Raw genomic sequence first — 24,657 nt, 5'->3', positions numbered from 1 at the left:
GGATCCTCTGGGGTAGTACTGACCCCGTCATATGTCACATACCTCGGATCCTCTGGGGTAGTACTGACAACTTGCTTTGCTGTGGCTGATAGGCATTTGGAAATTTAAGGAGACAGGTTTATTTTAATTTTTTCCAGTTTCCTTTAATCCAGACACTCGCTAGAAGTTTATTCACAGGAATCTAGCACAGGTACAGTAATGTACTAGAACACTGTGACTTCGGACAACGAATAGCCTAGAAATGCTACATTAGAGTTGGGAATAAAGTTCTTTGTGTGTTGGGAAAGCAGATGCAGGAGTACACTGGGGAAGGAGGAGACCAGTGGCTTGGGAATGGGGCTTTGGGAAAGGCTATAGGGGTTTGACTAAGAATAAACCATCACAATCAACATGCACAAAGACATCACAGTGAAACCCATTTCTTTGTTCATGAGCATGCAAAGTAGAAGAAGGACGTACAAAAGAACATACCAATTAGGAAAGGTCATTTAAAAATGAAAATAGAAAGAATGTTGTATAATCCACCCAGTTCCTCATGTTTCCTTTGTCAACTAAAGACAAGAATTGTCATTTCCTAGTGAGCTGGAACGGCTAGTCACTGAGTGTGGGAATGCCACCTAGTCCCAACTGCTGGCCCTGTTCCCTCGGCAGTAGGGTTGCTCAAAGGTCCACATATTGAAGACTTGGTGTCCAGCTTGAGGATAGGGATAAAGTGATTAGAACTTTAGGTCCCTGGCTTTCCTCTTTCCATTTCTTTGCTTTTTGCCTCCATGGGGGAACTGGATTCTCTACCACATTGTCCACCACGATATATTCCCTCACCAAAGATTCAAGTGTAATTGGAACAAGTGAACTAAAACCCATGGACCTGAGTCCAAATCCTCCTCATAAGTTGGTAAGTTGGTTGCCACAGGTGTTTTGTCACAGTGACAGATTGGTAACATGGCAGGAAGGAGCATCCTATGAAACACAGAAATTTCAGGACTAAGCTTTATCCTGTAGAGCAGTGGTTCTCAACCTGTGGATAGTGACCTTTTAGAGGTCTTATATGAGATATTCTGCATATCAGATATTACATTACAATTCACCACAGTGGCAAAAACACCGTTACGAAGTAGCAATAAAAACAATTTTATGGTTGAGGGTCACCACAATGTGAGGGACTGCATTAAAGGGTCACAGCATTAGGAAGGTTGAGGACCACTGATACAGAGAATAAGCAAGTACACGAAAGGCCCTCCCAGTCACAGATGCACTATTCCACATCCTCTGTAGTCTAGGGAACTTGGTCCTTCCTCTAAGAGGAAAACACTCTAGGCACAGGTGTTATGTAGAAGCAGATACCCTTTGGATCGCAGGAGTAAGTTCAGACCACACTTCAGTCTACACAACAGACCTACCATCATCAACTGTTGTCCACAACATCATGTCTTGACCACATGCAAAGAGGTGAAGACCTTTAAGTCCTTGGTGGTCCACTCTGTATCTTGAACCATCTAGTTGAATACTTTGTATGAGTCCCTGCCCTGAGAAGAGATGGTCAGTTAATTTCATTTAGTCTTAATACCTATACTATATCCTGAAGATGGTTATGTCTTGTTCCAGCTTCAGGATGACAGGGTTTGCCATTCGAGACCTGAAATCGATCCATAACAGTGATTCACAATGATTTGTTTATACATACCTACGTGCATACACATGCATAGAAATACATATATAGTATATACGATGTGATACATATGTGTGTGTACATGACAAGCAAGTACATAATCATGCATTTACCTGTGAGTGCAGGTATCCTGTGCCCTAGCATATGTTTTAAGGTCAGTGGACAAAGCCAGCTTTCTGTCTTTACTTCGCATCTTGTCTAAGACAGAGGCTCTTTATTGTGTACCTACTCATATACCAGGCTAGCTGGCCCATGAGCTCCTACCTCCAATATCACGATATGACAACTGTAATCTGCTGCTATGCCCACATTTACACGGGTTCTTGGATCTAAACTTAGGTCCTCATGCTTGCAAGGCAGGAGCTTCCCCCACTGAACCATTGTTCCAGCATTATCATTCATACATTTTGAGTTTTCAGCCTTATCTTTACAAAGGGACAGCTGCACTACCCTGTGGGCTATACTGTGCTACTTACAGATATTTGTCTCTACTGTGTTGGCAGATTCAGGAGACCTGAAAGTTCTTTGAGGTTATAGCTGAAGATTATTGAACAGTGCATTATTCAGTGCAGGGTCTGTGAGGTCATATTTAGGGTAGAGATATTAACTGCTTACCAGTATCAGCCCAGTATACTCGGGTCCCTGAGTCTGAAAAGGCCAGACCCACAGGCACTGGGGATTTCAGCCATAGCACTTTTCTCCGGCTGCCATCCATAGAGGCACATTCAATGCTAGAGCCATGTCTCCCATCATCCTGTGAACCCAGGTCTGCCAAGCACATGACTGCAGTAGGTGGGTGGAGGACAATAGATGTTGGGCGGTAAAGGTTTTCACTGAGCAAAACAATGGGAAACTGGCCGTCTGAGAAAGCAACGTTGATGTAGGGATTCTCGGTGTCGATCCAGTATATGTTTCCACTCATCCAGTCTAAGGCAAAGTCAATCACCGTCCCCTTCACAGAGATGACTCTCCGCCATGAGAGTATCCCTGGTTCTTTCAGCCTCAGTAGCCTGATGTCACTGGTGTTGAGCTCTGACAGGTAGAGGGCCTTTTCCTGGACAAGATAATCCACTGATGACAGCTGTTTGACACTGGTAAAGGGAAGTGTTCTGTGTTCTGGTACCGTTGTTTGTTGTGGTGTAGTCTTGAGATTTTTCAGATAGATCTATGGGGAGAAATTAGGTGGATAACAGTGATCAAGTCTACTCGAATCTTCTAATCTCCTGATATTGGTGCTAGGATTCTTAAATTAATATTTTCATACACTCTATATTCTGAAAGCAGAAAGCAGTTGATTCTTTCCTTCCCCAGATAGGAAAAGCACTGAGAATTCCTGAAATCCACTTGTCTTAGTCAGGGTTACTATTGCTGTGATGAAACACCATGAACAAAATCAAGTTGGGGAGGAAAGAATTATTTGGCTTATATCGCAGTTTATCATCAAAATCAGTCAAGACAGGAACTCAAACAGGGCAGAAACCTGGAGGCAGGGCCTGATTCAGAGACCATGGATGAGTACTACTTACTGGTTTGCTCAGTTTGTTTTCTTATAAAACCCAAGACCACCAGCCCAGGGATGACACCACCCACAAGGGGCTGGGCCCACCCCATCAACTACTAATTAAGAAAATGCCCTACAGCTGGAACTTACAAGGCATTTCCTCAATTGAGGCTCCCTCTTTTCAGGTAACTCTAGCTTGTGCCAAATCGACTTAAAGCTAGTTATTGCATCATGCATTTTGACAACATGATCCCGGCTAAAGGCCTCTTTAAACAATACTCATTAATTAATATCACACTGGCACTGGAGCTGATCTCCGACCCCAAAGTGTGTACCATTGTTTTACAGTGCCAAGAAGTGGCAAGTCCTCTGGGTGGGGACTTGTGTGCTTGTACTTCTAGCCTCTATTAATTTAAGATATGATCCCTCACAAAATGAGCTTCCTCCCCAGGGTAGAATGCAGGTAACCACTTGGATTGAAATGAATCTGAATCCTCATAAATCCTTGGGTAACTAAACAGAGGCAAACATGTTCTCTATTTTCTAACCTCACTATATCCATGGGCTAAGCATGTCTTAAAGGAACTTAAGTGTGCATTACTTTCATTTTAGCATTTCAAGAAAACCTTATGTTAGTCAGCATAGCACTTTTCAGAGCAAGATGTTTTGCATCACAAGAACACTCAATATATAGTGAATACGAAAACATAAGTTGTGTTTTAAGAATTTTCCAAGGGAAAGGGCCTCCACCATTTACTACTAAATGTGGAGAAGTCTACACTCAGTCAGAAACAGAACACAAAACCAAGCTTAGGCGTGTCAGGAAAAGCTCTATGACAGTACCTGGGTGAGAACAGTGGGCAACACTAGGAACACAAACCCAGAGTCCTGGAGGGGGACACAGGTGATTCCATCATCTGCCAGCAGGAGACCAACCGGACAACGGCAACTTCCCTTGGCTCTTGGGCTCAGAAGGCACAAGTGAGAACATCCCATGTCCAGACAAGGACTAGAAGACCTGGGCTGGAGGACTTCATGCATTATCTGAAAGAAAAGAACTGGATGCTGCTAAGTGCTAAATTCTTTCAAAATAGAAATTCAACCAATTCTTCTCTCCTTCCTTCTCTCTTCCCCTCCCCCCCCCCACCTTCCACCTTCCTTCCCTTCTCTCTTTTTCTGTGTGCAGAGGATTGCGCACAGGGCACCATGCCTGCTTAACATGCACCTCTCTACTTCCAAGCTACAGTCTCAGCTCCAAGAATGCTCTTAATCACTGTAGACGGTGCCACTAAACTTGGTGATTTTGGGCGGCTCATAGACATAGCCTTTTCCAAGGAGGACCAAGAAGACGTTTTAAAGAGTACTCCACACACCTTGAGTCCAAAGGGCTGTCCGGAACGCTTGATGAGGACAACCCTGTCCTTGCCTGTCATCTTCTCCACGTGCTGTATCGTTCTTGTCTGAAGGTCAGACCAGAAGACTCTGTCTTCAAACACAGCGACTGAAAAGGGGCTCTTGATTTGTGTTAGCTGCATCATCTACAATGGTGAAGGTGAGCTTTCTGGGGTGAGTTTTACACAAGACCCATGATATTTCAACTGATCCTAACGTCAAAAGGACACTTACACTAATGCCACTACCATCTAGGTTGACAGAGCCAATGCAGTGAAATTTTTCATCAGACCAGAATATCTTCCAACTTAACTGGTCAAGAGCTATGCCAGTTGGCCGCCCGAGGCCTTGGTTGACAAGTATCTTTCTGCTGCCACCGTCCATGCCAGCTTGCTCTATTCGAGGTTCCTCTCCAATGTCAGACCAGTACATCAATCTGTGTGGATAAAAGCCAGCTTTAAGGTAGTACACCACCTTGGAGAACATGTCTATCAATTAACTTCTTAAACATTGACTTACAATGATTAAAAAGATTCCAAATGTGTCTAAAAAAATAATAGCTTAGAGTTAGTTCAATGTCATCATAGCAATGAGGAAAAATACTGAGTTATGGCTTAATCAATGTTTCCTCCACTTTTAAAATTAGTTCAGTTTCTTAATTACAATTGTGAAATATTAAAAGGAAATTTTCTTGAAACTTTATGGTGATAGTTTAATTGTCATTAATTACCACAAAAATCTTGGGAGTACAATAGTCCACAGCCTGGAAAGTATTCATGGAACTTACCAGTCTTTCCTTAATTAGAGGAGGGTAGGGAAAAAAGAAAGAAAGAAAGAAAGAAAGAAAGAAAGAAAGAAAGAAAGGAAGAAAGAAAGAGAAAGAAAGAGAGAAAAAGACAGAAATAGTGGAAGTAAAATAGAAAAAAAGGAAAAATTAAAAATAGCTTTTAAGCTGGGCAGTGGTAGCGCACACCTTTAATCCCAGCACTTGGGAGGCAGAGGCAGGTGGATTTCTGAGTTTGAGGCCAGCCTGGTCTACAGAGTGAGTTTCAGGACAGCCAGGGTTACACAGAGAAACCCTGTCTCGAAAAACAAAGCAAATAAATAAATAAATAGATAAATAAATAAATAAATAAATAAATAAATAAATAAAACAAAAAATAGCTTTTAACATTGTCGTGGGTGAATGTCTAGGTGAAACTTCGTTATTGTCTAGGGCTGATAAATGCACTAGAAACTACTGTTAGTTTCCTTGAGCTAGCCATTCTGACAATTTCTGAGACGTGTTAAACAGGTAAGGAAAAGGAAGGATATCAAATGTGGGTTACTATTGAACCATAGATTTCCTGTATCTTTTTCTTATACTTGTTATTCACATAGTCATCCAAGTGACAGAATGGGAATGTTAACTTAATTTGTGTGCCTTTGGGCTGGAGGTTGGGCCAATGGGAAATTTTCTTGCCTTGAAGCCTGACAATGTGAGTTCAGTTCTTAGAAATGAAATTCTGGGAAGGAAGAACCAGCTCCTACAAGCTATCCTGTGACTTCCACACAGGTACCATGGCACTGGAACATGTGTGTGCAAGGGAACACACACACACATACACACTAATTTTTTAAATTATAAAATTACATCTCTTTTCAGAAAGAAAAGACTGTAAGTGGAATCATTCAGGCTTAGCTTGAATCTTGATGATCATAAACTAATTGCCCTTTCTTCTCTCCTTATCGGCCATTTAAAAATCATAAGTGCATCCCAAGAGTCCATTGTTTGCCTTAGAAACCACTAGTAATTACTAATGTAAATTACTAATGCAAATTGCACTTTGAACTTTTCCCAAAGTTTGGGTTGATACCAATGAGCATTAGATCTAAACCCAGATATGTTTTCAATTCACTCATTCTGGATGAAGCTAACACAAGCATCAAAGTAGAACTCAGAAGGAATGACAAGCTTGAGATTCTTATCCTGGTGTTTTGACACCCGACTCACCCATTTAAGGGATCCAAAGCCAAAGACTGGGGTTGAATCAGGTCATCATCCAAGACAATTGTGTACTCAGATTTTCCTTTCCCCACAGCAGTTAACTGAATTGCCAAAATCTGGCCAGCTTTCCCATCAGTCCAGTAGAGATTTCTTCCAATCCAGTCAACCCCTATACAGTCTGGCTTTATCCCTAAAGAGACCATTCAATAGGTATGCTTATGCTAAACTGTAACTTCAGTAGGCTTAAGCCAAAAGACTCTAGACTTACATACCATATTCATTCATTTTCCAACTGCTATGTGAATATGCAACACAGAAAACTATTAATATGACCCAAAATACTATTGTAGAGGGAGTTCATCATTAAAGCAGTGGTTGATGGCTCAAAGCTTGGTAAACCCATGTCCACCAAGATGATAATGGGTATATCTTTCTATTTCTTACTAACAGGCAAGCCTTGGTCTCTTTCAATTGAAGAGATAGAACCCAACCCAGGATTATATTAGTTACCCCTCATCATATTGTTTATGTTCTGTGTTATGTCATGTGGATTTAATAGGAACTTTCCAGAGGTCATACCTTGCACCACCATCCCATCCTTCTTCGTGGCCATACTTGTCCACCTTATACTTTCTGCATTGGGATCTGCCCAGAAGATTTTCTGATCCACTAAGTCATAGTCCACAGAGTAAATAACCAGGTTCTTGTCTGCAGTTGCCAGGATATCTTCTTTTAAGCTTCTCAGTCCAGAAAGGAATAGGTTAAACTCAATTGAAACAAGCAAGATGGGCTCAGCACCTGCCCAAAAGAAATGGCTTTCAACATGACCATAAAGGAGTTTATAGAGTGAAGATCAGCACACACTAAATGAAAGAATATGACACACTGTGGGGCCTGTGGCTTACTGTTGCCAAGGCTGAGTTTCCAACTAGCTCGCACAGAAGTGTTTTATGAGAATGGTTACAGTAATAACCACATTTTAAAGGTATATAGAATACAACAATTATTAGCTTAAATAAAAAGTAACAATGTTTTTATTTTCTTAGTTAGAGGACCAAATAGTGAGTTTCACTGTGACACTGTATTAGACACATCAGTGTACCTTGCTCACATCCACTCTCTCCCTCCACTACCATTCCCCACAATGTTGGCCCATTTGCTTTCTTCAAGTAGCCCCAGCTCTGTTTTCATGTCACACAGGCACTTGCTCATATTCCACAGATAAGGGAAAATATGTGACATTTTATCTTTCTTCTATTACCTCTCTTATTCTCCCCTCCCTTTAATCCTTTACCCCCACCCATAGTCTCCCTTTAACTTTCATGCCATGCATCTATTCATATTTAAATCTAGATTCCACATAGAAGACAAAACTGCAATATTTGTCTTCTTGAGTCTGGCTTATTTCACTTAACACAAACTCCAGCTCCACTCATTTTCCTGCAAGGGATGGAATTTCATTTTTCTTTATGGCTAGGTAAATTCCATTATGTATATACACATTTTCTTTATCTACACACCTGTTGATAAACATTAGGCTGGTTGGGAGTGAAATACTGAGGCGGTGGGCGGGAAAGAAATGTTTGATAAGTCGGGTTGACCCATAGTCACTGAGTCAGAGATTCAAAGCTCATTACCCATGACTGAGAAGATAGTCCCAGCTCCAGGTTACCTGTTGCCTTACAAGTGTGGCCATCAGGGCCCAGCAAGTAGCCAGGGTGACAGGTACAGATGTATGAGCCCTCAGTATTGATACAGGTCTGACTACAAGGTTGACCAGATGGCTGTTGGCACTCATTTACATCCCGACAGATTTGACCACTGCTCTCCAGCTGAAAGCCTGGGGCACAAATACATACCTGAAAGAGAAGAAAAGCCATCAGCATATTCTGATGACAGAACAGTATTGCTAAAAGGGCTTTGATCTTCATATGAGATTCGCTTGATGATACATTCCATGTTGACAACTAAAACAGCTTTGCTTTGAATAGTCCCGTCTCCGTCTCATCAACCTTACTGTATCCCTTACACCCTCCATCCATCATAGGACAGGAATAACAATGACTAGGCTCTGCTGCATCCACAAGAGGAAAAGCATATGAAGCCAATCTGAATTGGTCATCTGCCAGTGGAGAGCTGGTGTGACCAAATATCAGAACACTTTCTTTCACTCAACTATGAGAATTGAGTTCACTGCATGCTTCTGAGTAGTGATATAGCCAGTCCTCAACTTAAGAGCAGGGCAGGTTCCAAATATCTACATGGAAGAAAACTTCACACTGTCATTTTCCTGACCTGCCTAGATATTTGGTTCTTAACACCATGCAACATTTCTCCCACAGCTCACGGCAGAGATGGCAAGAGGCACAGGAGTAATTTTCATGATGGTGTACCAGGAGACACAATATAGGGGAGAGGTTAAAACAGGACTCAGGAGGAGCTAGGAAGGCTCAGGCACCTGGATAGGCACTAACATCAGTTCTACGATGTACATATCTTTGAGATCAAGGTGCCGTCGGGGACAACCTGAACGAGTTCACTACTGATTTTTCTCAGAGCACGTATGTGGCTGATAAAGAACACACAGTAAGCTTCAGTAACTCACCGGCCCAGTTGGGGACTGATAGCAAGAGTGGTGACACAGCCCAGGGCTGCACACGGATGAGGAACACTCCCCACCCTCATCTGAACCATCCGCACAGTCCTCTTGCCCGTCACACACCATGCTGAAGCTGAGGCAGGCACCAGTAGCACACTGGAACTCGGAATCCTGGCACTTCTGTGGAGCACCTGTCGGAGAGGGGATGGCTTTCTACTCGAGTTTTATAACCATCCCCCAGCATCCCTCCTCTACAAGGCTCCTTCATTTACAACCAAGACCCATCCGATGAGAGAAGAGGGTGGGCTCCAGGCTCTGTGGCATTTGCATGGAAGCTCCTGCCTTCTGCCTCAGTGAGGGTGCCCTGTGCTTACAGCCAGCCTCGTCACTGCCATCTCTGCAGTCGCTCTGTCCATCACAGTGCCAGAAGTCAGGCACACACTGGTCTCCACTGCCACAAGCCCACTGCCTTGGACCACATGAGATCACCTTGAGGCCACAGTCCTGAGGAGACAGTGACAGTCAGTGGCGTCTGATCCAGCTGAGGAAGGAGTTTGCAGGGTTAGACAAGGCCCCGGGTTAGGAGACTACTTTCTGCCTCAGTCTGTGAGTTCAAATGTGCTTCCTCCCTGTTGTGCTTAGGAGGCCTTACTTCATTGCCATGTACAAAAGCGTGAGGGTGGCACGCTGACTTCCAATGCCTAGTACTCTGTTTGGGTCCCTGAGTACTACCACAACCACAAATGTCACCCTACTGCAAGTGACACTTGGCTTCAACACTCTTGGCACCAGCTTGACTCTCTCAACCGGCTGAAGGACCCAGCATCACCCTTCTTGTGCTACCTCCTGTGACTAGAGGTCAAGCAAACCCATGTGAATGTGGGTACCACTTGCTGTGAACCACAGTGAGGTTATCTTGACACCATGAACATTCTAACAGAGGGAGGTGGGCTAGTTCAAGAAGCATGAGAAGATAGACAATGCCCCAGAGGAGCTAGCTCAGGGTATTGCCAATAACCCACCTTATAAGTAGTTTTATAGCCCTGCTGCCAATGACTGTGCCCATACAGACTGACTGTTCTGGTCATGCAGATATGTTAAGAATAAGGTCACAGACCTTCCCCTCTCACATGGCATCATTCTGGTAGTGGCAGTTAATGACAGCCTCATGCCCCAGCCTGGCAAGCACTTATTACTATGGGCTAAACAGATTGGGGTCGAGCATGTCATGGTATGTGTGAACAAAACAGACACTGCCAGGACTGGGAGATGGTTAAACTAGTAGAGCTGAGGATCCAGGGGATGCTTACTGAGTCTATTAAGGAGAGAAGATTCCAGTCATCATGGGCTCTGTTCTCTATGTCCCCGAGAATCATGATCCTGAACTAGGCGTGAAGTCTGCGTAAAGGCTGCTGGATGCTATGAACACTTACATCCCAGTGCCCATTCCATGCCTGGAAAACCCATTACTGATACCCATAGAGTGAGGTTAGTCTATTCTAGCCAAGGGACAGTGGTGACAGGTACAGCAGAGTGTGACATTTTGAAGAAGAGAGATGTATGTGAGTCCCTGGGATATAAGAACATTTGCCCTGTGGTGATGAACACTGAGATGTTCTAGAAGAGCTTGGAGAAGGCTGAGGCACGGAGATATCCTGGGAGCTCTGGTCTAAGATTTGAATCAGGAGGATCTGAGGCATGGTCATGGTCAACCTAGGCTCCATTCAGCCCCATCAGAAAGTTGAGGCTTGGGTTTATGTCCTCATCAAAGAGGACGGTGGCTCTCATAAGCTCTTTGTGTCTTTTCTTTTGCATGCCTGGCATGTTCGCTCTGTTTTGGGACATGGCCTTTGGTGTCATCTTGCCTCCAGGAAAAGAACTTGCCATGCCTGGAGAGGACCTGAGTGAGGCTTAGCCTCATCTTCTGGCAGACCATGATTTTAGAGAATACAGCATTTTACCTTGAAGGATGGCAATAAAACCATTAGCTCTGACCTTGTCACTTCCACACCTGCCATGACTGAGGAGTGCCAACCTCAAATGGATTTGAGTCTAAACTCCTGCTCAAGTTCTTGAGCTTAGTAGAGCTGTCTTGGTCAGTATTTCCTCCTGTGGATGCAAGCTGCATCCAAGCTGCATATAACTAAGGGTACCTCTGCTCGTAAGGAGTGGCCTGCCAGGTGAAATATGCAAATAAACCATTTTGTGACTAATCAGAAAATAAATAAATAAATAAATAAATAAAGAGTGAAGGAATGACCAATTGGGAAGTCTCCATTTCATCTGGATAACAGAAGCAAATGAATCTATTCTAGAAATACACTTAGAGCCCTTTCTTCCACAACGGACACCTGCTCCAGTGAAGTAAAATTGACAGTATCTTTTGCAACTACTCTGACTTGAGTATTTAGAGGGGAGGGGCCATCTATGCACCTGCTCATCCCCAAAGCCCTTAAACCATTCTCAACCTATATAGGTCATGACCCCTTTGGAGGCTTAAGTAACCCTTTCACAGGAGTCACCTAAGACCATCAGAAAACATAGACAATTTATGTTATGATTAGTACCAGTAGCAAAATTACAGTTATGAAGTAGCAATGAAAGTAATTTTATGGTTGGGGATCACCACTACATGAAGAAACATACTGAAGGGTCATAGCATTAAGAAGGCTGACAACTGCTGCTTTAGACACACTCCTAGCTGTTGAACACTAAGGTCATATGCAAGCTGTAGGCATCTGGGAAGCCTCCTGAACAATTCTGAGCTCCAGGAAGCTTCCCGGTAACAATCCGAAGGAGCTGGGGACGAATCGGTCCACTTCCAGAACTCAGCTTTCGACTGGTGCTCATGTTCTAATTCGTGGAGTCTTCCTGCAACACAAGTGCCTCACGAGTTTGGCTTTCTACAGTCTCCTGGTAATACCCTAATGCAGCTATGGGTGACTTCTCTGCCTCTACATTTTCCTGAATTTCCCAACAGACAGCATGGGTCACTGTCATGACTGAGAACTACAGTTAGCAATATTGTTTACCAGTAGATTCAAAAATATTTTTTGAAGATCGAATCTTTACCACACATGCACACCTTGTTACTGCTTCCTGTTACTGCCCCCTAAGCAATACCACATGGCAATGATTTCCTCAACATAAACACTGCAGTAGTTGATATAAGTAACCTAGAGGAGACTGTTTTGTTTTGTTTTTCAAGACAGGGTTTCTCTGTGTAGCCCTGGCTGTCCTGGAACTCACTCTGTAGACCAGGCTGGCTTCGAACTCAGAAATCCGCTTTCATCTCCCAAGTGCTTGGATTAAAGGCGTGCACCACCGCTTCCCAGCTGAGAGAAGACTTAATGTATGAGAGAATATGGGTCCATTACAAGCAACTACTATGCTACGCCCTAGGGAAGACTTGAGCATCCACAGATTCTGGCATCCCGGGAAGATCCAGGAACTGACTCAGGGAATCAGGAATTGCCTTGCTACTCAGGGGCAATGGTCCCTCTGCATATTTCTGAAGGAGAGGTATGCTACCTTCTCGTCGGTTCCATCTTTGCAGTCCACATCATGGTCACATATCCACTCTGCCAACACACATTCTCCACTCTTCAGGCACTTCATCTCCCCTTCTGGACACTGTAGGGACCAGGTGATGGGACAGCCTTCCTCATCTGAATGGTCCAGGCAGTCTCGGTTCCCATCACAATGCAGAGAAGAAGATATGCATTGGCCATTCTCACATTGAAATTCAGAGGAGCTGCATTTATCTTGAACTGAGAAAGGTAAAACTTTGGGTAAGGGCTCAGGCAAACTCTGAGGCAAACCAGGGGTAAGAAAAACACTTCAGGGACTCTCCCAAGTTCTGCTATAACCGTGGAAACTAAGCCTCATCAGTCAGTGAAAGAAAACTCGAGTTAAAATTGACCCTAAAAAGGACTTGCCATTAATCTACGGCCTCAGTCCTGCCTTGGTCCTAGAAAATACGGGCCGAGGGAGGGACAGGAATGGGAGAACCTTCACACAGACCTGGCATAGGCAGAGTGAAGGTCCTCCTCTGCAAGCTTTCTGCATCAACAATACAAGAAATTCTCTCCCATTGTCCAAAATGCTCTAAAACTTACGTCACTGGGCTCAATGCCTACAGACAGAAGGTGCTTAATTTAGCCCCAGAAAAGGATGTAAATAGGTCTCAAAGGTATGTTCTATCTAGAGTTTAATTTCCTTCGGGTATCTCGTTCCTCCCGACAGTTGAATGGTCCAGGTGCTATCACAGCCCTCACTACATGGTTCATTCTACAATGAGACAGGCCTGAGCCCCACCCAGCTCTTCCCACTCTAATCCAAGTTTCTCCTTGACAACAGTCTCCCAAGCTGTTATAGACCTTTGAACCATGTCATTAGAATGAGAAATCAAGACCCTGTGGCCTGTAACATTAAAGGGAAAACAACACCTCCAAGTGAGATGGCCCAGCAGGTGAAAAGGCCTGGACCAAATGTAAAACATTCAGGAAATTCCATGGTTAGCTTGACAAAAAAGTAATTTTGCAAAATAGACTAGTTTTTCCCCTAATGGAAATATTCTTGGGATGGAAAGAGGAGAGCATGGTAGGACACTCAAGATGCCTCTAGCTCCAACCCTTGACCATCAAACTCCCATGGTAAGTACAGCACTCAGTGTGTGTGTGTGTGTGTGTGTGTGTGTGTGTGGAGTGTGTGTGGAGTGTGTGTATGGAGTGTGTAGAGTGTGTGTTTAGTGTGGAGTGTGTGTGGAGTGTGTGTGGAGTGTGTGTGTGGAGTGTGTGGAGTGTGTGTTTAGTGTGGAGTGTGTGTGTGTGTAGTGTGTGTGTAGTGTGTGTATAGTGTGTATGTGTATAGTATATGTAGTGTGTGTAGTGTGCGTAGTATGTGTGTGTGTAGTGTGTGTAGTATACGTGTATGGGTATATGGGTGTAGTGCATGTATAGTGTGTATAATGTGTGGGTGTAGTGTTTGTAGTATGTGTAGTATGCGTGTATAGTGTGTGTTATATGTGTTATGTGTGTATGTGTGTAGTGTTTGTGTGTATGGGTATGTGTGTATAGTATGTGTGTATGTGTATGTAGTGTATAGAGTATGTATGTGTATAGTATGTGTTTGTGTAGTCTGTGTTACATGTGTGTTATGTTTGTGTGTATATGGGTGTGTGTGTAGTGTGTGTATATATGTGTAGTGTGTACAGTATATGAGTATAGTGGTGTATATAGTGTGTGACTATGTGTGTTGTATATTTATGTAGTGTGTGTTGGTATAGTGTGTGTGTGTGTGTGTGTGTGTGTTCCCAGATGGGATCAGCAGGTGACATTATACCTTTTGTGTCAACTCTCACTCTATTATCTGGCATCCTTGTTATGGTCTACTTAGAACTATAATTTTCATATTTTCATACTCTTGGTGATTTTACTATTCCAGTAACTTCAGAGCAATGAAAGTGTTGTCCTATGTTTCCAGAACAAGACAATGCTGTGGCAGGCATGGCGGGGTATACCTTTGATCCAGGCATTTTGAGGGCAGAGGTCTGGGGATGTATGTGAGTGCAAGGCCATCTGGTGTTTGTAGCATGTTCTAGACCAGCCAGAGCTACACAGTGAACTGTCTCAAAAACAAAAAGTAACCACTGCCACCACCCTACAAAGGTAAGTCCCATGACACACACACACACACACACACACACACACACACACACACACACAAAGGCTGCGGTAGGTCTTATTAAGCAAATTATCACATTACATAGGATTGTTTATAAGTCAATAGTATAAAGGCGTCTTTACTAATGTTACAAAAACAGTGCAGTGATGCATTTATTGGTGGAAAGGGTGCCGTGATCAGAGCTTTGAAGTAACTATTTATTTATTTATTCATTCATTTATTTATTTAGTCAAAAGGAACAATGGTTCAGTACCTGCTCCATGGTAATATTTAGTTTATCATTCAGAGTATTGTTGTAGAACATAATTTCGAAAAAAAAAAAAAGACAAAGACAAATCAACTATAAGACAATTGGCAGTACTCCTGGGGACCAGACGTCCTGGGTCAGCACCTAGGATGGCACTTCTCTTTAGTCCAAGAGGCAGAGGCAGGTGGACCTCTGTGAATTCTAGGTCAGCCTGGATTACACAATGAAACTCAGAACACACACACACACACACACACACACACACACACACACACACGCATGTACATGCACACATCTTGGGATGCACATAGAACTTACTGCATCCTTGTTCATCTCTTCTATCCAAACAGTCTGGCTTCCCATCACATCTCCAACTCTTAGGGATACAGCGGGTCTTGTTGTCACAGTGCAGGGAGCAGTCATCAGCGGGTCTCCAGCAGCCTAGCTCATCAGATCCATCGGAGCAATGCTGAGCCCCGTCACAGTGAAATCTCTCCTCTATGCACCTGTTTCCATCCAGACACTGGAAGACCCCTAAAATGGAAAAGGCCCAGGACTTGCATTGGTCAGGAGGAAGATTTTAAATGAGATGAGCTCACTGTGTTCTGGAGTCTGAGGGTTAAACAGAGTGCATCCCATGTATCTGAGCTCTAACGTCTTGAAGATACACAAGGCAGCTTAATAATGTGCTCAGGTCAATTATGTTATTAACCTGAACTAAGTCATTTAAATAATTGCTTTGACAACTTGCTAAATGATTACCAACTCTTATAAGTGGGCCATTTAGGTCACTCTATGGATCAGCCTAGAAGAAGGCAAACATTGAAACACATAGCAAATTTAAAGAAGCAAGCAGGCAACAAACACAGACAAATGGATGAAGTGTGTCCTGAGGGAGCCAACATTCCCACAGATAATGACATGCAGACTTGTCCAGACTCTGGAAATTCCTATCATGGGACTGAAGATGACCCTGGCAAAAGGCCCAACGTCAGGATTACCAACCTGGTTGATGGCAGACCTGGAAGCAGTTTTTTTCATCCGAGCCATCCTGACAGTCATCCTCACCATCACAGAGGGATTCCCTGGGAATGCATCCCTTTCCATCCTGGCAGGGGACAGAGGACCGGGCACAGAGAACAGGAGGAAGGGAAGGGGCAGTGGGCACTGGCTCCTTAAGCCCAGGATCTAGAGCAAACAATATCACTTCAGCAAATCAATCCAGGAGGGCCCAGCAATAGGACATATTCCCACTGTCCCCTCCCTCCCTCAGAAAGCCATGTCAGCACTGAGTATCCACATGGCTCTACCTTACAAGAACCAGTGAAGGCACCGATCTTAAGACTGCTTAGATGAGGAGCTGCATAGACCCTCATCCACTGGCTTTGAATCTGGGCAAGTTCTTCCTCCTTCCTGAGATATCTGGTGCTCTATTTGCATCTGACAAATGAAAAGCGAGTGTAACTGTGTATCGGATCACAGTCTGTCAATCTCAGACTGCACATAGGTGCTGCATAAGAACATCACAGAGCTGAAAACGTCTGGTCGCACAGTTGTTGCGATCAACCGGTATGAGCAAAGCAACTGCTCTCATTTGGAGTAGTTGTACTATCATTGTACATCTGGGGTTCGTGCGAGTACATTCTATAACGGCAACACAGCAATGATACCACACAGTATAACGTTTCTCAGGAGGTGTCCCTAACATTACATAATGCACTACAGTCCTTCTGGTCCCCCAACATGGGATGAGAGCCAGCTTAAGCTAGGCTCTCACTTGTTGAGATGCATAAATTACACCACCACACGTTATATTTGCCAGCAGCTATGATTTAGCAATCAGAATAGGATTTAAGGCAGGAAAATTAACTAAATCTGTATAACCTCAAGAAGTAATCCTCAGACCTGATGCTTTCTAACTCCTAAGATCAATATAAAGCAACCAGTGAGCCCAAAGTCCTGTGTGTCACAGAGGAGGAGGTGCATTGGATACAGAGAGGAAATGGATCCACCCCTCTGGTCTCCCCTGAGATGCCCAGCTGTTTCTACCAAGGAAGGTTCTGAAACCTAGTGTAGAAACTCCTTTTTGCCTTCTTCATGACCCAAGACTGGATGTGTTTGGTCCTGTCAAAGAGTTATGTGAAAAGATGATATGGAAACCTGTTCACCCTGACCCAACGCCAACAAGTGAAAGAATGCTACTTCCCCTGGAACATGGTGAACACTTCAGTCCAAAAACTTAAAATCCAAAATATGAGACTTCAAAATATAAAACTTTTCAAGTCCAACATGATGGCACAAAGGAAAACTTGATACCCGACTTCCTGTGTCAGGTCCCACTTCAAAGGCAGGCACACGAGGACTGTTGCAGGAAATGACCTTCAGCTTGTATGCATAAAGTATGTACGGATTATAACGAATTTCACACTTGGGTTTCATCTGTCAGAGATTTCACTATGCATCTTAAAGAGACTCCAAAGCCTAAAATAGAGGTCCAAAACTTGGAACACGCTTGGTCCTAAATATTTTGGGTAGAGGCTATTCAGCCTGTATCGTAGCCTTGGAGGTGCGTCACAGAAGGTACCCTACACAACGTCACTGCTATGTGTCTCATGAAAGAATAAGTTGTTTGATAATTCAGTTTAAGTTGTTTGATAATTCAGTTTGGGAACAGTTTAGAACTAATCATGTTCATACCCAGACTGAGTCTTGAATACATTAACATGGAAGAGCCTTCCCCAAAGGGCCATGGCGGGTAGACCTCTCAGAACTGCGAAGACTTATGGTCATTATAACTGACTAATTCTCTTAGCAACTTTAAAATACGTGTTCAGTTCTTAAACTCCCCTAATATGAACAAGTTAGGGAGGGGGATGGCTGGGCTGAGGAGAATATAGAGGTAATATAAACAACAGGGTACCCAGGATTTTTACCCTAAAGAACATGGAGGATGGCTCCACAAGGAGAGACTCACCTTGCATTTCCTGATTCTCCGCCAAGATGATCATTTTCTTTATGTGTGGCTCCTTCAGTGTGGAGAAGGGCTCCAGTGTCTTCCTGTTCCACAGCACAAGAGCTGCCTTGTCTGCGGTCACCAGGTAAGGTGCATGGGCCACCATAACCACATCGCTCCAGGATGGGTTCAATGAGCGTGTTTGGTTTTTTAATAGACTAAGACTGTGCAACCCTAGGGGAAAACGAAGGTTGGTCTGTGACCTATAGTGAGGTGAGATGAACGTGCCCAATGTGATGGAGGTCCAAAGACCCAAAACTCCAAGGAAGTTCATTTCCCAAAGGGTCACAGCTTTTAGTTTTATAGGTTAAAAAATAACTAATGAGTGTCTTAAGCTCCTGGACAGTGGGGATCTTAGTTCTGACATGCAAGGACAGCAGCTATGTCTTCCGTGTCTCAATGCACCTTGTGTTTGGTTAGCTTTATTTATTTATTTTTATCAACCTGACACAAGCCAGACTCATCTGGGAAAGGGGGACTTTAACTGAAAACTCCCTCCATTAGATCAGCCCATCGGCAAGCCCGTGGGATATTTTCTTGATTCATGACTGATATGGGTCCCAGTTCATGGTGGGTGGTACCATCCCTGGGCAGGCGGTCCTAGGTTATATAGGAAAACAAACAGAGAGAGCCAGGAGGAGCAAGCCAGTAAACAGCCCTCTTTCGTGGCTTCTGCTGTAGCTCCCTGCCTCTGTGTTTCTGCGCTAAGTTTCTGCCCTGACTTCTCTTCCTTCACGATGAACCATAAGTTTAGTTAAACCTTTCCTTCCCTAAACTGCTTTTGGTCATGGTGTTTTTTTCCCAGCCATTGAAAAGCTGCATGTATTGAAAAACATGGCTATCAGCGCGTTGCCACCAGACCACAAGGTTGCTGTTAGGTAAGACGGTCAGAATCGCCGCACAGTTACGGCCCACACCTGGTACCAACGTCTAACCACAAGCCCTGGCACCCCCTTTGCAAAGAAAGTTTGCCTCTGTTATTTCTAGTTGGGAAAGGAAAAACACATTTAAAACAAGCCTTGGGAAAAACAACCGTGTGTATCTTTTTGAAGCTCTTAAGTCTATTATTTCTGAAAGTGTTTCAAGTTTTTAAATTCCTAAACCAGGGGGTTACGTAAGAGGTGGGTTTGAAGTGCCTTGCATTTACTGTCAAATTTCAAGTCAAAGTCTTTGTTTAAGCAGTACTCAGAATAAGTAGGACAGCCAGAAGAAAGGTTTGGAATATTCTCTATACAAAGTAAGAGTACATGCTTGAGGTGGTGAATACACTAATTACTATAATTTGCTTGTTATACATTATATATGGGTGTCAAAATATCATCATTCAACCCACATGCAGGTGCAACTATTTTGTGTCCATCAAAAATTTAAAACAAAAATTTCCACCATAGCCCAAAACACAAAAATAAATTTAAAGTTAAAAGAAATGACTAGAAGAAGCATGATGCTAAAATGAAACTTTGGCTTGTATCCTCAGGTCGCACTCCCCACCCACACACTGTACTGTATGTTATACAGTACTTACCAAGCCCTTTGGTGGTCCAGAGGATGCTAGCAGACCCCAGGTCCAAAGCCATCCGAGTATCTGCTGCCCAGGTGCCTCTCCAAACTTCCTGTCTGTTTTTGCCATCGAGGGTCATGCTTTGTAGGGGCTTCCCATTCTCCACCCAGTACAGCACTCTTCTGGGCCAATCAAGAAGCAGCTGCACTATAATGTTTCGAGTACTGTAGAGAGTGTGTGACTCAGTGCCAGGCATTCTGGTCTTCTGAATAGTACCTCGGTTGCAGGGTACCCAGAATAGGTTCCCGGTGGATATGTCCACACTTGCTGAACAGACTGTAGGGGGAACAGAAGCCACACTGGAAAAGGCTTCTAGGTATATTAAGGTACTGGCTCTAACGGGTCAAGGGGAGAAGGAGACCGGCCCCCTCACAATGCCTAGTCTGGATCCAGCAGCTTGTCACTTGAGCTCTACTGGTCCTCACAGCCACCTAGAGAGATGTACTACATCTAGAAGGAGATGGCCAGGTGGCCTGCATTTGCATGCAGGCCTATAACTTCGGAGTTATGTTCCTTCTTCTCATGGGTCAATATGCAAATCTATCAATTAAACTTCAAGGGGCTAGAGCTGAAATTGCTTTAGGAAAACTAGGACAAGTGACATCACTTCAGATAGGATGAAAAGTCACCCAGAGAACACAGACGGTGAGAAAAATCTAGGATGAGAAGGACCACGTTCATAAAAATCACGGGTATTTTGAATGAAAATGCTCCCCCACCCAAGGTTCGTAGGAAGTGGCACTATTAAGAGGTGTGGCCTTGTTAGAGTAGACGTGTCACTGGCGGTTGCTTTGAGGTTTCAGTCACTCAAGCTAGGCCCAGTATCATTCTTTATTCTTATTGCCTTTAGATCAGGATATAGAACCCTCAATTCCTTCTTCAGCACCAGGTCTGCCTGTGTGCCACCATGCTTCCTGCCAGGATGGCAATAGGTGAAGTCTCTGAACTGTAAGCCAGCCGCAGTTAAATTTCTTCCTTCCTAAGAGTGGCGGTGGTCATAGTGTCCCTTCATGGCAGTAGAAACCCTGACTAAGACAGGTAACCTTTTTCAGATGCAAATAGCTGAGTTATGGGCTAGCTCCAAACCCTCTTCCCATCCTACTCAGGCTCAGGATAGCTACTGGACAGCTGGAACTAAGCTGGAATTCAGCTACTGTGGGATCTAGTCTACCATTACGATTCAGAGCCATGAATCTAGCTTGAATATCAAGTTAGAAGGTCAGAATGCCTCCCTCAAAACCCTGTTTCTGTGCCCCAGTGTCCTCAGATGCATTATAAGGATGCTCCTCTCATGAGCTTGTCACAAGCTTTATTAAAATAGGCAAATATCTTAAAATACTCTCTGCTATTTTATGGTAAGTTACTAAAGCCAATCACACAAGTTCACAATAGTCAACCATCGGGAACTCTGCTAGTTGGTGGTTTAATAAAAGTAATTAAATTAATTATATCAATTACTAAAAATAATACTCAACTAATATAGTTATTATTATTATTTTAGTACTATTTTCTATTACTGGCTTAGGATCCTTTATTGTGGAATTGAATGTGGTTCTGAATTTGGAATTCTTTCTGGATTTTTGCACATAGCTTTGAGAAGGGGACTCCAGTCTAAACCCAATATTCATCTTTGTTTCCTATATACCTTATACATATGGCCGCAAAGTAGCTTTATAAAACACTACCAGTATCTGACTCATTGAGAACAGATAATGGAATTTCCCTCCTATTGCATCATGGAGGTGGATCAAAACCATTGAGATTTTGGTATTTTGGACTTTGCAGTTTCAAATTGGCACTGTGTACAAACTGTATCACATTCCTGTTTACTTTAAGTCAATCATTCTTGGATGTTGGACATGATCCTACACATACTTTTCAAATCCATTTTAACCATGTAACGTGGTAGCTTGGAGGCTGGCATTGTGGGTGTATTTACACCCTGAAAATTGTCAGCACAGCTCATGGGAGAGGACTTCTTTAGGGATTGCTTGTTTGTGTGTTTTGTTCCTTACACCAAAGATGGATAAATAATTGCCTTTGGGCCAAATATGATCCACTGCCTTTCTATATGGATAACCTTTCAGGGAATATAATTAATAAGTGATATATTCTATAAGGCTGTTTTCATGCTACGATAACAGCCACCGAGCATGGTGGTTACTCTTTGGGCTTTCATACAAAGTTTGTGACCCCTTAGTTGCTACATAAGAAAAGTGATGGCTTGGTAAGTACAGATGCTTGCCACCAAGTCCTGTAACCTGAGTTCAATCCCTGGAACACACATGGCAAAAGCAGAGAATTGATTGCTAAAAGTTGTCCTCTGACCTACTCACACACATGTGGCCCATGGGTACATGAGCATAGACACACACGTGCATGCATGTACACACACACACCACAAAATAAAATAAATGCAAAGAAAGTAGAATTGTTAAGAGTATATATACACTTATCCACTTATACAAGAAATTAAACTCTAAATACCTAAAAAGTCCAAGATCATTGTCTAGTACTTATAATGTATTATTGAGGTCATCAAAGCCATGTTTTAGGACACCAGATGACCTAATCCCCCGTGTCTTCTCCACTTCACCTTTGTTTCACTTTTCTATTGAACCAAAAGTATGAAAGCCAAAACTGTACTTCTGCAGCAACTTTACCAGATACAATTAACCTTAGCTTTTAAAAAAATAATCATAGATTGTGTATTGCTCACTTTTATATCAGTAAGCTTTATTATAAGCATATGTCAGGTAATATATACACAACATATTTTTCCTGTTATGTTAGTCACTCTTTGTTTATGCTTTTGTATTTTAACCTTTCATATCTGAGGTGGGATAAAGGATCTATTCTGGTCCCTGACTTCAGGCTACTGACAATTGTCTCCAAGGCTTCTGGGCCTGTATGTGGTTAGGCAGGACACCGTGGCAGTGTGCATATAGTGGAACAAAGTGGTCACATCCGGGAAGTTGTTGCGGAGAAAACAAGCTGTCCTCTCCCAGGCATGGCCCCAGCAGCCTGCTTCCCCACACCAGGCTCTGCCTTCTCATAGCCCATTCATTTCTGAACTCCTCACTGCCTTCTCATAGCCCATTCATTTCTGAACTCCTCACTGCCTTCTCATAACCTATTCATTTCTGAACTCCTCACGGGTCTACTCTATGGATGAAGTTAGCATCCTAATGATCAGATCTCAGTGACCCTACCCGGAAACCAAGTCTTCATTGTACACATGACTGTGCTAATGGTGGGGTTCATTTCCTATCCAAACTGTAGCATGCAGAGAGACAATTGTCAAGAACTTTGAAGCACAGACACTTGGCATGACAGTGAGAAACTGATGTTAAATACTGAGGGAGAGGACAAGGGTGGTTTTAGCTGGATCTTTTTCAGCCTCAGTTTTCAACTTTAGCATAAGAACATGGCACCCAAAAGAAAACAGTGGCATCAGGACACTGAGGGGTTGTTAGAAGAAGGCCACATAAAGCAGGTCTCGCTAGCAGGAATGATGTCATTGCTTTTGCCATGTTTAACCACTGCTACAATTCGTTTGGCTCTCGAATATCCCCATAAAGCTTATGTTTTAGGACCTTGATGGCAAGCCTGTGGTGCTATTGGGGGACTGTGAAACTTTTAACAGACAAGGATCAGTGGGCGATAATCTGGTAATTGGGAATAAGTGTCCTCAGTGGGTCTGTAAGTACTTAGTCCCTGCCCCCACGTCTCTCTTTCACCATTGAGGTGAGCACTTTGGGTCCACAATTCCCATCCCATTGGCATCCAGTAGTACCATCACAAGTGTAAAACCAGCGAGTCAAACCAAATGGATTAAGAGCCCAAGCTAACTTTTCCCCTTATGTATTATTTATATATTATTCGCTCAGTTAGGATTTGCTTTTTACAAGTTGGTCACCTCAGGCATTTATTCTAGTTACAGAAAGTTATCACCACTCCACAATAGAGCCAGCTTAGATGAATGAAGCCAGCAATCCTTGATATGATAACAGCCACAGGAGCTAACTAATATGCCCAGCCATGGGGAAGAAGATGGTGCTTCACATGAAGCCGGAAGACTGCAATTAGGCACCTGACAGGCAGCTGTTAGATGCTGTCATGGTTAGTTTGTCCTGAATGTTTTCTGACTGGAGCGTTAGAAGCTGCTGTTCAACCACCATTGTATTTACCTTGCAGCCCTCTGGGTATCCTGTCCATCCCTGAGAAAAGTGTCCAAGGCACTTCTCACAGAGAGAAGTATATAGCCTTAGCATTTGGCAGAGCGCGCAGGTACAAGGATTTAGAAATCTGTCCTTTGTAGCAGAGATGTTTGCTGCATTTAGACAAAGTACAGGGAACTTGAGGGCGAGGTGCAGCATTTAGGAATGTGGGAAGGGAAAGTATACATTGCCATATTAAGAAAATATCTTGCTTTTCCTCTCCAAAATCTGCATTGCAAATGACTTTTAAATTAGAATATGAAAAATCTGCAATGCAAAACCAAAGAATAAAAGGTCCTTTTTTTTTCTATTCTTCCCTGACTTAAGGCCAGGAAAGCAAAATTTAAAAACTCTTGTACCTGTATTTATCCTCAGGGCTGTGGTCATGCCTGAGAACAATAGGTCAGTAAAAGATATCACATTCAATTAGTCACATCTAGTCTTTGCCCCATGAAGCTACACTGAGATTAGGCATACATTCGCTCCTTTGGCCCTACACATTTTAGAACCAGAAAATAAAAGAAGAAAAGCAGATGCGCCTACCACAGCTCACCTGTGTGCTGGGTCCAAATCTCTTGCTTTTCTCCTGAATATCCAGCTGAATAAACAAGATGTCCCTGGGTATTTGACCAATAGATGAAGTTCCTTCTCCAATCAATGTCCAGTAAATAGAGGTTCCCAGCATGCTCTTCAACTAGAGTTCTCTCTATAGCACTTCCCATAGAGCTGACTTTCAGCAAGTATAGACGTTTGCCAGAAGAAAATACGACTTTTAACTCTATG

The 24,657-nt window shown here is 43.2% G+C and overlaps 1 protein-coding gene and 1 pseudogene across 1 annotated transcript in view; one reads left to right on the top strand and one right to left on the bottom strand.

The window, feature by feature from the left end:
* The window catches only part of LOC116069156 (low-density lipoprotein receptor-related protein 1-like), a 51,648-nt gene that overhangs the window by 7,242 nt on the left and 19,749 nt on the right, over window positions 1-24,657 (bottom strand). The window contains exons 13-28 of the mRNA XM_031339539.1: window positions 24,428-24,652; window positions 19,619-19,930; window positions 18,055-18,267; window positions 16,086-16,268; window positions 15,399-15,614; window positions 12,680-12,918; window positions 9,523-9,652; window positions 9,155-9,339; window positions 8,222-8,408; window positions 7,129-7,347; window positions 6,556-6,739; window positions 4,797-4,998; window positions 4,544-4,708; window positions 4,014-4,214; window positions 2,285-2,834; window positions 1,401-1,526 (exon numbers count right to left, since the gene is read on the bottom strand). Coding sequence (XP_031195399.1) covers window positions 1,401-1,526; window positions 2,285-2,834; window positions 4,014-4,214; window positions 4,544-4,708; window positions 4,797-4,998; window positions 6,556-6,739; window positions 7,129-7,347; window positions 8,222-8,408; window positions 9,155-9,339; window positions 9,523-9,652; window positions 12,680-12,918; window positions 15,399-15,614; window positions 16,086-16,268; window positions 18,055-18,267; window positions 19,619-19,930; window positions 24,428-24,652 — 3,537 coding nt within the window. The remainder of the gene's footprint in view (window positions 1-1,400; window positions 1,527-2,284; window positions 2,835-4,013; window positions 4,215-4,543; window positions 4,709-4,796; window positions 4,999-6,555; window positions 6,740-7,128; window positions 7,348-8,221; window positions 8,409-9,154; window positions 9,340-9,522; window positions 9,653-12,679; window positions 12,919-15,398; window positions 15,615-16,085; window positions 16,269-18,054; window positions 18,268-19,618; window positions 19,931-24,427; window positions 24,653-24,657) is intronic.
* On the top strand, window positions 10,073-11,224 carry LOC116070737 (annotated as a pseudogene).

This window comes from Mastomys coucha, unplaced genomic scaffold (assembly GCF_008632895.1).
Source record: "Mastomys coucha isolate ucsf_1 unplaced genomic scaffold, UCSF_Mcou_1 pScaffold22, whole genome shotgun sequence".
Lineage (NCBI taxonomy): Eukaryota > Metazoa > Chordata > Mammalia > Rodentia > Muridae > Mastomys > Mastomys coucha.
Note: the sequence above shows the minus strand (reverse complement) of the source record. Positions and strands in the feature narration are given on the sequence as shown.